This window comes from Lichenostomus cassidix, chromosome 18, assembly GCF_008360975.1.
Source record: "Lichenostomus cassidix isolate B80296 chromosome 18, HeHo_3.0, whole genome shotgun sequence".
Classification (NCBI taxonomy): Eukaryota; Metazoa; Chordata; class Aves; order Passeriformes; family Meliphagidae; genus Lichenostomus; species Lichenostomus cassidix.
Genome location: NC_139498.1, coordinates 8,979,988 through 8,995,370, shown reverse-complemented (window position 1 = coordinate 8,995,370; position 15,383 = coordinate 8,979,988). Strand labels below are relative to the sequence as shown.

At 48.8% G+C, this 15,383-nt stretch overlaps 1 protein-coding gene across 1 annotated transcript in view; it reads left to right on the top strand.

Annotated features, from left to right (window-relative positions):
• The window catches only part of LOC146429660 (heparan sulfate glucosamine 3-O-sulfotransferase 3A1-like), a 32,388-nt gene extending 18,543 nt beyond the window's left edge, over positions 1–13,845 (top strand). The window contains exon 2 of the mRNA XM_085077932.1: positions 13,114–13,845. Coding sequence (XP_084934058.1) covers positions 13,114–13,732 — 619 coding nt within the window. The 3' untranslated portion in view covers positions 13,733–13,845. The remainder of the gene's footprint in view (positions 1–13,113) is intronic.
• The last annotated feature ends 1,538 nt before the right edge of the window (positions 13,846–15,383 follow it).

Here is a 15,383-nt window from a genome sequence, read left to right as displayed (position 1 = left end):
AGCTCCCAGGGGACAGAGATAATTTAGTGAGGGACAAAGGAACAACAGACTTGGCTGGCCTGAGCACTCACTTGATTGTGGCCTTTGTGGAATTATTCCACCTCTAGGCTTGGGGTGCTTGCAGGACACAGCAGGCTGGTGATCCATGGGTTTGCAGGGTGCTGAGCTGTCCAGGTGATGGGGATGGCTTTCCTCAGCAGCCCACGAGGTGAGAAGCTTTCCAAATCAAAGCTCCACCAGCTTTTGGAAAAATCCCATCTGGGGTGTTTGCCTGGGGGCTCCCAGCAAACCATCTACAGAGATAGCCAAGGCTTTCAGATGTGCTTTGGACCTTCCCCTTCCCATCCCAAAACTTCCCTTCCCTTCTTCCCTTTTCCTTTTGATCTTTTTCTTTCCCTCTGTCTCATCTTTCTTTCTCTCTTCTGCTGTTGCTGTCTGTCCTGTCTTTCCACCTTTCTGAGGCATAAGCAAATTCCAGGAAGGCATCAGTTGTCTTTAACACCCAAAGGAAAAATCGAAGGGAAGGGTTCAATTACTTGCATGAAAAATGAGTCTCTTAACGGAGGTCTATCCATTTGCTAGCTGTGCTTGTTTTAAAACTGAATTATAGAGACTGCACATTTTTCCAGAGACAAATGCATTAATTTTTCTCCAAACAGACAAGAGAGAAGCAGAGGAAAAATAAGATAATAAGAGTTTCCACAGTGATTTATATGCCCTTATGATAAATAATGGGGGCAGACAGCCGGGAGGAAGGGGCAGGGGGGTGGCAGGGATGACTGCAAGGAAAACTGCCAGAAGTCCAAGTATGATTGTTGGTTTTAGATGATATAAGATCACTTTATGTCTCTGACTGGCTTGAAAAATCTCTCTTTCTCTCTATGTATACACATATAAAATATAGACCATATGATGCACTTAAAACCAGCACAGACTAGAGTGTTTATACAGGAAAGGATTGTGTTTCTGGCCGACCTCTCCCCAGCCCTCCTTCTTCTGCCGAAGGATAAACTGGGACCTTTAGAAAACAAAGTGGTGGCTGCAATTTTTAACAGATTTGCTCTTGTATATATTTATACAGGGCAGGCAAGCCCTTCCCCAGGGCTGTCTGCCTGTGCCCGTGGGCAGAAACCAGGGGGGTTGAGTTTATTTTTTTTTAATCTGTTCACTTTGGTTTGATTTATATGGTAGAAGAGATATTTTTATTATAGTGCATAGTAAATTGGGTTTCTTTATTGCTCATGAGAGCTGTTTTCCAAAATTGGACTATTTATATAGTACACTGATTGCGATATATTTCTGATTTTGATGTCTAACTGTAGGGAATAAAAACAAAATTACACTAAAACAGGGTTTTTTTTAAAGAAAACCTGCAATTTCTCTTGAAATAAGGTGAAATGGGTAACTTTTTCTTGAGATGTGGATGTGGCACTCAGCAGCTCCCAGGAAATTATTTTGGTTTGGTGACTCAAGACTTTTGGTGGGAACCTTTGGGAAGGTTTTGAAGCAGTTTTGTGGTTTGTCCATTGGTGTAATCCACAGGAAACACATCCGGGAGGCCAAAGGCCACCAGGGCTGTAATACCTCCACTGATGTTTCTCTCCAATTACTTATAGGAATGATTCAGTGAATGAAGTCCCAGTTGGTTTCCGAGCAGAAAATCCTGCGGCATTCAGATGGATATGAGAGCAGAGGGAGGTTGGAAGTGATGCTTTAAAGCAAAACTTAAATCTCCTTCAGGGCAGATGGTTAATTGTGTGGTTGGATTTATTTGCCTAATGCAAATCATGTCCCATTTGCCCATGGCACCAGGAGGACCAGATTCCTGTTTGTTTTGCTAAAAGCTGAGATTTCACGGAATATTCTGCAGCTCCCACACCAACCTCCTGTCTGTGGTCCCAGGGAGGATCACTTGGCCAGAGGACAAGCAGTGGCTGCCATGGGAAGGTGCTGGGATGGGGATAAGCTGCCCATACTGTGTTGGTTTGCAGGATTCAACCTCTCATCTTCATGGCTCCAGACCTGAGAAGGTGCTTTAGTGGGCCTGAAAAAAGGTGATTTAGCATCCTCTTCCCCCATTCTCAAACCAGGCACCAGGAAGTGTCTGTGGGGCTGAATCCCACCTGCCTTGGGCCAGGAGGCTATTTCTCAGGGAACTTCCCAACTGGGCCTAATTGAAGCCTATAGAGATTTTCCACAGATTCATGGCTTTTCAAAGGAGAAATTTACATATTAATAAGAAGCTGTTCAGACTGATTGGCTTAATGTGTTTGGGGTAAGTATAATTAAATGTCAAGGGAGATATATCATGAAGTAATGAAGCTGGAGTTAATTTATCAAAAACTGAATCCTAAAGAGGGAGACACTTCCAATAACAAACACTTCTTCAACCTTCCTCCTTAAGATGATTTGCTTAGTCAGGGCTGAAATGTGTGGTCTTGGAGATCCTTGAGTGAGATGTGAGATGGTTATTGGTTTAGGAATGGAGGTTTTTTCCATATTCTCCCCATCACAGACCATTCTGTTCAGGCTGAGCTCATCAGCAGGGTTTCCCTTGGTCCAGGTGGGGGAAGATACAGTCCTGGTCCCTCCTGGGAGGATGTCTGGGAGGATTTACATGTGTAACACTTCAGGGGTGCCCTTAGGGAGGAAGAATGAGATTGAGATTTATTTACATCAGGTGCTGGGCCATTTGTACAGGTTTTTTTTTTCTCATCCCTCAGTCTTTAAACTTTTCAGATGATGTTCCATCTCCTGCTCTGTTCACATACTAGCTGGGCATAAACCCCAGCCCACATAGGCACATCTTTAAAACAAACAAAAATTGCAATGTAGGTCCTGAAACTGGATGGTTTAAGATCTTAATTGAGGAAGGCAAGGTCCAGGCTGAAGGCTGTGATGTTCCCTGCCAAGGCTGTGACTCCTGGCATCCCTCTGTGGGATGGAAAGAGGTTGGGAGCTCCCTCTCCGTGGTGCAGAGTTGCAGTGGGCAAACAGGCAAGGATTTCCCAGCAAAACTCTGCTTTAGGGGAGTGCTGGGTTCATGGGATTCATGTCCAGCCATGTCCTCTGCTGTTCTCTCCCAGCAGTGACTGCATGGTGGGAATGCAAAAGGGAGCTCTTGATTTGCACTTGTGAGGGAGAAAGGCAGAGTGCAAGGATGTAAGAGGATCATGTCCAATGCCTCAGCTGGAAAATCCTCCTTTGGCATGATATGACACAGAGGGGAGTCAGCAGGGTGTAGAGTAATGATAGAATCATAGTCACAGGATGGTTTGGGTAGGTAGGAATGCTAAAGATCATCTTGTTCTGAATCCCTGTCATGGGTCACCTTCCACTGCCCCAGGTTGCTCCAAGCCACATCCAGCCTAGCCTTGGACACCTCCAGGGATCCAGGGGCAGCCACAGCTGCTCTGGGCACCCTGTGCCAGTACCTCATCACCCTCACAGGGAAGAATTTCTTCCCCATATCCCATCTATCCCTGCCCAGGCAGTGGGAAGTCATTCTCCCTTGTCCTGTCACTCCAGGCCCTTGTCCAAAGTTCCTCTCCAGCTCTCCTGGAGCCCCTTTAGGCACTGTAAGTGGCTCTAAGGTCTCCTCAGAGCCTTTTCTTCTCCAGGTGAACACCTCCAGCTCTCCCAGGTGTCTCCAGAGCAGAGGAGCTCCAACTCCTAGAGCATCTTGTGGCCTCCTCTGGACTTGCTCCTCCAGCAGCTCCATGTCCTTGTGGTGTTGGGACCTCAGAGCTGGAGACACTGCAGGTGGAGTTGCAGCAGAGCAGAGTACACTCCCTGGAGCTGCTGCTCCCAGTGCTGGGGATGCAGCCCAGGACACAGATGGCTTTCTGGGCTGCAGACACACATTGCCAAGTCATGTCTAACCTCTCATCCCTCAGTAACAGTCTCTGTAGCAGAGAGCAGGAGTGTCTGTTTCCATTAAGAGGCACCACAGTTACCATAAAGCAGCTCCAAAAAGCCAGCAGAACCAACCACCAGAAGCCTTAACTTACCCAAGCAAATCCAGCAGGGAAATAAAGAATCATTTTTCATTTGGGAACTACATTGGAAATATGATGGAATCACTGTGAGCCTGATCTTCTCCCTTATAAGAATCAGCTGGCACTGCAAGAATTTGGCAAACAGCTCATGCCTTCTGTGTGGAACTCTGCCTGCTGCTGGGGTTCAGCTGTCACTGGGAGAGGTGCTGGAGAGACCAGAGGTGATGAGTGTTGGGTCCAGGCCTGATGGGGACAGGTGGAGTTTGTGCTTCCCAGTGCATGACATATCCCACTCACTGGAGCTGCTGGGACTGCTGGGAGAGCTCTAAGGCTGGGTTAAAGAGCTCATGGCCAGGCAATGGGGAAAGCACTGCAGAGATGGCTGATGAACCCAGCTCCTGCCCCAGCCCTGGTAGAGAAAAACCCTTTAGGAGATGTCTGGTGGTGTCTCCACTCCCATACAAGGGATGGACACATGTTGAAGTGACCAAGAGCTCTGGGGCTCTTCATCTCTTCCTGGTAGGCAGAGGGCTGAGATTTACCAGCAATTAGCCACTGGAAAGAAAAGAACCACAAAACCCCTCTTTCCCAAATCCCAGCTGGTCAGCCCACAGGAGGCAGTGGTGTCACCTGTGATTGCCTCAGCTCCACTGAGTTTCTTGTTCCAGCAGAGAAAATCAATGGCTTGCACGGCTAATGACATCAGGGAGTTTCTGCTTGTCAATAGCACTTAGACACTGGTGGTCTCCACATGTCCAGATGTGCTTTCCAGCAGAGTGGATTTTTGGGAGCCTCTTGGCATGGTGTCCCCTTCCAGAGTGGGTCCTGGGATGCTGGACATGAGGATCACCTCTGAGCACAAGGAGCCAGGAGCTCCCTGGGCACCTGCCTGAGCCCAGGGCTCCCCACTGCCTGCTGCCCTCCAAGCAGCAGCTCAGCCTGTCAATAATTAATCAGAGCAATTAGGCAGAGGGTTTGCGTGCTGTAATTAGCTCTGATCAGCACAATCTCCCTCCCTGGGAGGGCAGTGAGGCAGGAGCTGAGCAGGGGAAGCACAGTGGGGCACAGGGGGGTTGAGCAGAGCTCTGTCAGCCCCTCATTGCGTGCAGATTCTTCCCTTCGCCTGGCAGCACTCGTGGCCCCATTGCTCTGGAGCCAGGGGAGCTGCCATGAAGTCACACATGTGCTCTGACAGTGTGTGCACCCCTTATCTTGGGGACACTGCTGCTTCCTGCTGGGTCACTTTGGCTCAGCTTCCTGCGGCTTGGCTGCCCTGCTCGTGGCCTGGGATTGTTCTGCTCCTCCTGACCAAGGTCACAGCCTGAGATCCAGGAGGAATCCTCATCTCTGGAGTTAGCAGCAATGCCACGTGCAAACAAGCTGCATTCTCCATGGCATTCCTTAGATGGATCTCCCAGCTCCCCAGGAGGGACAAGCCTTGCTGGCTGTGACCTCAGGACAGGGTGACAGCAGCTGTTACCTCCTTCAGTGCTGCACTGAGAGCTCGGTGTGCCAGTCCATTTTGGAGGCACTGAGATTCCTGGAGTGCTTTTTTCTTAACTGCTAAGGTGTTTAAACCCAGTGGTGAAGGGAGTGGAGGTGGGACCTGGTGTGCAGCTGAGAGTCTGCTGAGGATCCCTGGCACAGCCTTGGGGGACACACTGTCACCCCTGCCAGGATGTCCTTGTGATGGGCACAATAGCATGGATGGCTGGGTGGGCATGTCTTCTTGTCTGTCCCTCTGTCACCCCTGCCCTGCTGGCTGGGCTGGATTTGGGACTGTGGCCACTGGCTGTGGTCAGTGCTGGGGGGTTGGGTGGGGCCAGGGAAGCCCTGGGGCTGCAGTTTAGGTGGAGCTTTGCACCTGTGTTGGGCTGTCAGTCAGACCTAATGTTCAGAGGGAGCTTACCTGGAAGGAGTGGAGGGACAGGAAGGCAGTTTTGCTGAAATGCTGCTTGACAGATATAGTGTGGAAACAGCTGCTGCTGGCTGCAGATGTAATGAGATACATAAATACTGCGACTTGCTCAAATAAACGCCTGCATCCACCGTAAGGATGATCTTGGGAGCTCCTGAGGCTGCTCACTGTGTGCCAGCAGCAAGCAGAGTGGGCAGATTTGGGGTCTGGGGGCAGGAGAGGCTCTGCCTCCTGGAGAGGGCTGTGTTTGGGAAGGTGGCATATTGCTGGTGTGCCATTTTTGTCCCCAGTAGTGATGTCTGTGACCAGGGCTGTGCCTGCAGCACCCAGCAGTGATGTCTCTGCAGCCTGGGCTCTGGCACACGTGGGCTGCCTCCCACCAGGGCTACTTTCTTGAGTTACTAAAAGTGTTAGTGTGTCCCCTGTGCTCTGAGAACTGTCCTTTTCATCCTAGCACAGCCCAGTGCACTGTGTTTATAGAGTCCCAGAATGGTTTGGGTTGGAAGTGACACTAAAACTCATCTGGTTCCAACCCCCCTGCCATGGACAGGCACAACTTCCACTAGCCCAGGCTGCTCCAAGCTCTGTCCAACCTGGCTTTGGACACTTCTCTGGGCAGCCTGTGACAGGGTCTCACCACTCTCGTAGTAAAGAATTTCTTCTAAGTATCTGATCTGAACCTGGTTTCTTCATACTTCAGCTCCTGTGGAATAAAGGATGTGATAAAAACCTGTGTGCTGGGAGGGACCTCACTGCCCTGGGCACAGGCCATGCCCCAGTGGCAGGACAGACCCCTCAGTACATCCTGTGGGAGCAAATAACCCAGGGATCATTCCCTGACTGGGGAAATGAAGCAGTCCTGCCAGACACCTTTCTGACCCCAGCCAAGGGAAAGAGCCAGGAGTATTTCAGCAGGTGAAACACTCATCCTGCATGGTGTGTGGTGGTTCCATGGGGTGGTAGAGCAGAGACAAAGGGAATTGCAAGGCCCCTGGCTTTACTGCAATTGTTTAGTGAGGGTGCAGCATCCTCTGAGAGATGCCAGCTGAGTCAGTGATCCCTCTGATCAGATCCCACTGATCCACCCAGACTTCCCTGAGCATTGTCTTTACACAGAGAGAATGCCTCAGCAACAGGATGGGTGAGGATAGTGTTGTTGCCTTTTGGCTGGTAGAAATATGAAGCAGATATAGCAGTAAAAAGGGAAAAAGGGTTTTATCTTGGTTTTAATAGGATCCTAGTGCACAACTCGTTAAAGGTGAAAACACTGAGAAGCACACTCTGTATAATGCATGTACAATTTTATAGACCTTGCAAATTAGCATATCTACCAAAAAAACCCCAGTAAGGGACTTAATAAATGAAGTCATTGTCCCCCTGTTCTTGTTACCCGCCCTGAATGAGATTACAGCCTAGTTTGCAAAATATGTTGCAGAGAAAAGGCTTCATCCAAGGTTGGAGCCTCTAGTTCTGAGATAGAGTCCTTGGCCTTCTACTGTGAATGTTTGGTCTTCCTGCTTTGCAAAACCCCCAAACTAAGCTAAATATCAGACTGCAAGAATTATAAATATGTGGGGCTAAGGTACAAAGTGTGTAAAGGGTACAAGGAGAGGGAAAGGATATAAAAATGTATAAAAAGGGTATAAAAAGAAAAGACAAAAAGCCATCAGGCATCAATAGGAGAGACCCAGGGCTCCTTGTCCTCTCCTAGGACTATTCCTTCCTCTTATTTTGTTCCAAGCTCATCCTAATCCATCCTCATTAAAATCAGTAGCAAGGGTGTCCTTTTGCTATTAATGCCAGTTGGACTGGATTTTACGTCCAGCAGCACAATGAGAAATTTTTGTTTTTTCTTGCAGACCTCTGTGATCTTTTGCCCCTCTTCTTTCAGCTTCCTCAGTCTCACAGCTTTTCTTGGAGGGTTTTTTTTAAAATTTTTCTCTGATTTCCTGAAATGTGTCTTTCTGTGTATTGATTTCACCTGAGATCTAAAGGGAGGCAAAGCAGGAGGCTCAGCTACCTCTGATGTACACTCACAGCTCATCAAAGCAAATACAGAGCCTTGCTGGAGCTGCTGGGGCAGCACAGCCCCTGGGCTTAGCTGTTGGCCTCATGGGAGGGAGGAATTAATCTCTTTAGGCAGCATTTTTTATTTATATATACTCCTGGTTACATCAAGTTATCACTCTTGCTAGAGCATCTTTCTTTTCAGTCATCTCCTGCATGTGCTGTAATGGTGTTTCTGGGAGTGTGGGCTGGAGGTGGGGAAGGGGAATGCTTGTGAGAGTGAGTTTTGGGTTTTTTGTGCATTTCTGTTGCAGAGTCACTACTTACAATGCTTTGGGAGACAAAGAGAGATGCTGGGGGAAGCAGAAGACAAGTTGCTGGTGGCAGCAGTGGCCCAGGGAGCAACACAAACCCCTCTGGGGGAGTGAGGTTGCACCAAGCCACAGTGCTGGCTGTGCCTCAGTTTCCCTGCCCTCCTCGTGTGAGCAATTCAGCTCCGTGTTTCCCCCAGGACTGCCAGCTCTGCCACATGCCTGTCACCTCCTTCCTGGGGACAGGAATTCTGGCTCTGTTTCTGTAGCAAAGTCAGAGATGAAATAAGCCCCTCAGACAGTTCATTTTCCCTCTCTGCCCTGTCTAGAGGGTCTGATCCATGCTGTGACCCTGTGTTGCATTTCTGGGAGCAGATTTGGCCCTTCTTCACCCGAAAGACTTTTCCACAGGATCCAGAGTCCCACAGCTGATGGCAGAGCTGTCAGGCTGTTTCAGAAAGAGCAGCATCTCTTTGATACAGTTTTTCCTGTGATGACCTCTTCAGTGGCACTTCCTTAAAAACAGCACTTGCCACCACAACAGACTTCCTTTCCCACCACTGCTGCAGGCTGGGATGCTCCAAATCCCTGGACATTGACTGGGAGGAAAATCCAGCTGCAGCAAACCTGCTGAGCAGGGAAAACTAGCAGAGGGGAGATTTTCCCTTTGCAGCTTGCTTTAAGGTGCTTGTTATCACATCCTTTGACAACTTATCTCGAGCCATGAGAGCAGGGAGGGTCCTTGGGTGCTCTAATCCATAGCCTGGGGTTTTCCCTTCCCCACCATTCCCCTCCCCTCATGGAGCCAAGGTGGAAATCCAGCCTGGGCTGGTGGCAAAAACCACCAACATTTTTGTTGCATCTACTTCTCTAAGCTAAATTGCCAGAAACACAACCCTTGGATCTTGTGAGAAGGGAACCCGGTATCTTATTCTGGTTTTTGACATAAAGTGATGATTTTTTCCCCCAAAGTTTTGCTCTTGGTACAAACAGACTTGAGATGAGATGTTATCTCTGTGGACTTTGATCTCCAGGGCAGGGCTTGAGCCAGCACCATGGGAAACTTAGGAGTCCAGCTTTTTAAAGGCATTGTTGTACTGAGCATAAAGAACTATAAAAGCCACAATAAACATACCCCAGAGATCAGCTCCCATGCCTGCAGTGCCTGAGGTGGTTACTGGGATGTCCTGCTGGGACCCTAGCTCTGACATGCTGATGTCAAGGGCTGGCAGACCAGCAACAGGAGGTCCCTGAGCAGTGCCACGTGCATCCCTTGGACTGTCACCCTAATCCCTGTGCTCAGTCCTTGCCCAGCATCATCCCATTCCCACCCTCTGGAGCTGCCAGCCCTGGGGCTGTGCCTCCCACCCTGGCCAGGGGATAAAGGCTTTGCTGCTGCAGCTCCCAGGGGAGACAAATCCAAATTGTTGCATTGCCAAAGGGAAGTCCTGCAAAGCCCATCGGGGTGAGGAAAGGGCCACAGCCCTCACTGAGAGCTACCTGCAGGGTCTTTGGCCAGCCACAGGACCAGCCACCTTGGACACCATTGCTGGGAAGAATTGTGTGCACCTGGAGAAGGCCAGATATGAATGTGCATGCCTAGCCAAAATGCTCCCTTTGAGGGAAGTCTTCCTATCCTATAAAGTAATTAAAGGAAGCTCTGGTCTCTACTAAAATTAAAGTAATAGAATGCATTCATTCTGGCAGGGCTCACTGGTGGCTGCTCTTGCCAAAAACATTCCTGTGGTTGTCTTTTCAAGTGGGTCTTTTGCAATAAAACACAGATGCCATTAATCCAAGAAGGCATCCAAGCAACTGTTTATGTCCGTGATGATGCTCTTTGTAATTAATTAATCTATCTCCCCAATGCTGTGGTAGCACATTCCCATGGCCCTGGTGTGTCTCTGCCCTCCACAGTGGCAGCAGAGCTGTGTGGTCATTCCTGGGCACTGGAGAACACTCGGTGTCACAACCTTGCCATGGAAAGGGTTAATCTCCTCCGTGGGAAGACAGAGGTTTCAGTGCTTACCAGAACACAGACACAAGTCAGTGCCATCCTGCTGCCCTTGTGCCTCTGCAGGTTCAGCAGCTCCTGCTATTGCTCAACAGCAGCTCTGAGCTGTGGAAGGTTGTTACAGGGACAGGGATCAGTGAGGATGGAGCTGGCAGGCAGTGGGAAATGTGGTACAGCTTGGTTCCTTCACCCTTTCAAGGGTTCAGGTGCTTCCATGTGACTCAGCTGTTGCAGGGCAGCACCACCACATCAGAGAAATACAGGCTTGGTGCACATGGGGGAAAAGGGTCATTCACAGAATCACCATGGGCTAGTTTGGGTTAGAAGGATCCTCAAAGATCATCCAGTTTCATCCCCTGCCCTGGGCAGGACACCTTCCATTAGCCCAGGTTGCTCCAAGCCCCATCCAGCCTGGCCTTGGACACTTCAGGGATGGGGCAGCCACAGCTTGTCTGGGCAGACTGTGCCAGGGCCTCACCAGCCTCATGGGGAAGAACTTCTTCCTAATAGCCAATCTAAATCTGCCCTCTTTCAGCTTAAAGCCACCACCCCTTGTCCTGTCTGTCATTCCATGCTCTGGTCAAAAGTGAGACTGTCCTGAGCAAAACCCCACAGAAGCAGCTGCACTGGTCCAGAGGAGAGAGAGGTCCATCCCAGTACCTCCTTCCAGATGGTATGAAGCATTCACAGACAAATATAGAACAGCTGGGGATTGTAGGTCTCCTCCTGTTCTCTCCTCCCAGTTGAGGGCAGTCAGGTGTGGGGTTTGCCCACAGCTGAAGGGGCACTGGGACTCTGGTACTTCATTGCCACCTATTTATTTCAGCCACCATGAATTTGGCCAATCTGGTTCTAAACCATTTATACTTCTGGCCTTCACAGCATCAGGTGATGGCAAATTCCACTGAAGAATTATTGTGTCTGCCCAGCAAATGCCACACTTATTGTCAGCAGTGATTCCCTTTGTCTTCACATTCTTCAGGATGCATGAGGGTTCTTTCATACTCCTCAGCTTGCTTGTTCTCCAGCCTCAATGTCCCAAATTCTTGGGGTATTTTCCCCCAGACAGAAACCCTCAGCAAAGATTTTGCTTCTCTTGAGCCATGTTTTTGCTCAGCCTCTCTGTAATGTGGTTGCAAAGGTAATTGCTTTAGGAAGGGCCATTCCTTGCTCTCTGTTTTGTAACATAACAGCCTGGGGTTTGGTTATTATTGCTGTTTTTAGCTGTTGTTGGTTTTTCATTGTTGCTTTTTTGATAGATGGGTTCAATTTTGCTGGCATATTGCACAGGTTTACAAATCAGAGGTTGCTGCTGCAAGTGGTTGCAGTAAGGCAGGCAGGGAGAAGTTCATCTCACCCAGGGGGTCAGAGCCAGGGGTCAGGGTGTGAGGGGCTGTGGAGTTAAACACAGGAGCTCCACAATGCTATGGCAAAGACACTTTATTGCAGAAATTCAGGCTTCTTAAACTGTCAGTTTGTTATGAGTTTACACACTTGTGAGGCACAACAAATGTGCTTAACCGACACCACAGACCATGATAGGAACATCAGGTGTGACCAACCACAGCCCATGGTGTGAGCACTGATTGGTTCTAATAATTGTTTTACAATTCTGTAACTTGTTTTTCACCTCTAGTTTAGCTGAGTCATTCCCAGAATGCTTTTCTAGTTAGCCAAAGTAACAGAAGTGAGCAAGGATTTCACAAGGGCAGCAAAGCCCTCACTTTGCAAGGCCTTTCTGCTCCACAACAGGGGCTGCAGTTGCCCTGAGGACTGCAGGTGGCATTGGGGTGAACCTCAGCAGTGCTGCAGCCACCCCAATCCATCTCCCATTCCCCCTGGGAAGGACTGGACTGTCAGAAGATCAGCTGTGGAGAGGGAAGCTGCTGAGAGGCTGGACAGCAGGATGGATTTGTGTAACTGAGTTATGGTGGTGTGAATCTGGCATTTTGGGGATGCTGGCTCCTGTCTGGGTGTGATGCAGGAGTGATGTGTGTGAGGGAAGGGATGTGTTTGGCAAGTGGGAGCAAGGAGTGGAGCTGGGAGCCCCAGGAGGAGCAATCCCCAGCTCACATGGCTCCTACACCTCCCTAGCATGCCTTGTTTAACACAAAGGTGCTCAGGTGATCCAGCTACCAAATCCTATGGCCCTTTAGCTAATCACACCCAGTCCTGGCCCAGGAGGGCTCTGAACTCTCATGGAGCAGGATGGACTCTGGCCTGAGCCCTAAGCCCCTTCCCACTTCAGTCCAGGAGAGTTTCCCAAAACAGCCTGTGTGTGGGATGTCTTTGGGTGAAAGAAGGAAATGGCTGAGGTCAGGAGGCTGATGTTGCACATTTTTATGTGGCAACAACTTGCTGCTGACTTGGAAATACCAAAAAATAAAGCCTTGCATCCTGGCTGTTGAAAATTCCTCTATCCTACAGGAAGGGAGTGTTGTTGCTCCAGGAATTCACTGTTATTCCAGGGAATTAAAGCCTCAGTGCAGGAAACCCCAATGTGGGCAGGGAGGAATTTCAAGGGCTAGGGCATTAAGATGGTTGGAGGTGTGCTGTGTTCCTACAGTGTCACTGCAAGAGGAGAGGTGGGATCCCATCAAGAGGGCAGGGAGAATGAATTTAGTTCTAATTCCAGGTAAAGGGGCAGTGAAAGGCAGTGGGAAATCAAGGATGACTTGAGGTGTTGGCAGAATCAGAGCATTATGGGCCTCCTGGCAATAGATGCAAGGAGGGAAGGGCTGGGCAGAGGCAAGAGGCTATGAGCATCCCTTGATTCCCTGGACATCCCCAAGCTCTGCCCCATCCAGCTCCCCACCCTGCCAGGGGCTTGTGGCACTAACATGTCCCTCATTCCCCCTCTGGCAGGGAGCTGATGCCCAGGACACTGGACGGCCAGATCACCATGGAGAAGACCCCCAGCTACTTTGTCACCAAGGAGGCCCCAGCCCGCATCTCCTCCATGGCCAAGGGCACAAAGCTCATCGTGGTGGTGCGGGACCCCGTGACCAGAGCCATCTCAGACTACACCCAGACGCTCTCCAAGAAGCCCGACATCCCCACCTTTGAGAGCCTGACCTTCAAAAACAGGACTACGGGTCTGATTGACACCTCATGGAGTGCCATCCAGATTGGCATCTACGCCAAGCACCTGGAAAACTGGCTCCTCTACTTCCCCATCGGGCAGATCCTCTTTGTCAGCGGGGAGAGGCTGATCAGCGACCCCGCGGGGGAGCTGGGCAGGGTCCAGGACTTTCTGGGCCTCAAGAGGATCATCACTGACAAACACTTCTACTTCAACAAAACCAAGGGGTTCCCATGCCTGAAGAAGGCAGAAGGTAGCAGCAAACCCCACTGCCTGGGAAAGACGAAAGGCAGGACCCACCCTGACATCGACCAGGAGGTGGTGCAGAGGCTGCGGGACTTCTACAGACCCTTCAACATGAAGTTCTACCAGATGACAGGGCAGGACTTCGGCTGGGACTGAGGCTGAAAGAAATAATTTAAGAAAAGGAAAACATAATATATATTTTTTTTACATATCAGTAGAGAGGGGGGAAATACAGAGAAAAAAAAAATAATAGCTGTGCTGAAATGTGATTTGCTCTATTTTTTTTCTTTTAATACTGCTTTGTTTCCTTTCTTCTCTCAGAGAAGAGGTGCTGTGTCCATCCAGAAAAGGAGGCTGTGAACAGCCTGGTCCATTGACATGACCAGCTTCCCTCAGTGGGCCCAAGGTTTAATACTGCCTCTGTAAAAAAATGCAGGTGCAAAGTTTTTAGAAGTGACAGGGGTGCTTGGGGTAGCTCAGAGTCTTCCTGAAAGTTCAGCCAGGTTTTGGCTTGCAAGTGCCATTTTGGCCAGACCTCACCGCTTCTGACAATGAAACAAAGGAGGCTTAATACCTAATTTGGCTTTCCAAATGTTTCCTTAGGGGATTTTTTTATTGCATGAAACATTTGGTGAATTTTTCTTCATTCATCCAATTTTTTGTTTTACTTCTACCTCCCTTAAATCAAGCTCTTTTCATCAACCAAACTTATTTTTCCTCCTAAAGAAGCCAAAACCAATAATCCTTTGCTTTGTTTCGAGACAAAATAATTTTGGTAGCCAAAAGTGAAAGAACATAAATTATTCTTTTGACTCTATAATGAAAATTGCCAGGTAGTCAAGAGGCCTCATTTACAGGAGCTGGCTCAGGGTTCCCTATTGCATCCCTTTTGCTGCTCTGACAGCAAAATGGTTTTCTAAGGGGGTCCATCTGAAGGGATTTGGGGGTGGGAAGGAAGGTCACACTGAGGTGATGCTCATGGCACACCTTGAAGGTGTTGGGGGAATTCAACCATAACTCCACCATCCCACCAGGCATATATGCAGGAAACTTCTCCTTATCCAATGGACATGATTTAAGCCATACTGATGAATGTTTTAAGTTGGGCCAGTCTTAAATACACTGGGGGAAGGGTTGGTGGGGAAAAAGTGAGCAATAATCATGCCGAGAAAGAGGAATGAGAAAACAATAGTTCTTTCTAAAGGAGATCTGAGGGGGAAGCAGGAAGGTTGTGAAGGGCTTTAAAAAACTTCACAGGTTTTTAAGGCAAAACATTTTTGCCTTAAAAAAAGGCAAAATTTTTAAATTTTTTAAATTTTTTTTTTTGGCCTTAAAAAAAAGGCCAAAAAAAAAAAAATTGAAAAATTCATTTTCAGGCAAAATGAATCTCCTTTCCCACCTTTTTTTAGCTGCTGGAAATGTTTTGGTGACAGAAATCTGTTAGTGAAGCAGAATCTTGTATTACCATGGGCTCATTTCTCTGCTGGGTCTTGATCTTCAGGATTTTCTGAACTATGGGAGTATCCAGTTATACCTTGGGCTGCATAAACATGATACTCCTCCCTCTCCTGAGTCCAACTTTGAAAAGTACCTGAGGGGGTAAAACAAAGTGGGGATTCCCTGGAAATGTGGTTAGGAAGAAGCCTGGGGATGAAGTTCACTGGCTGCCTGCATACCAGGCAAGAGCTCAACAAAATCCCAGCAGAGCAGAGATTTCAGAGTCCTAAGAGAATTGTATCAGAAGTTACAATCCACCTGAGAAGGAGGCATGTCCACCTTGGAAAGTTAGGAACAGAGTTTGGTGCCC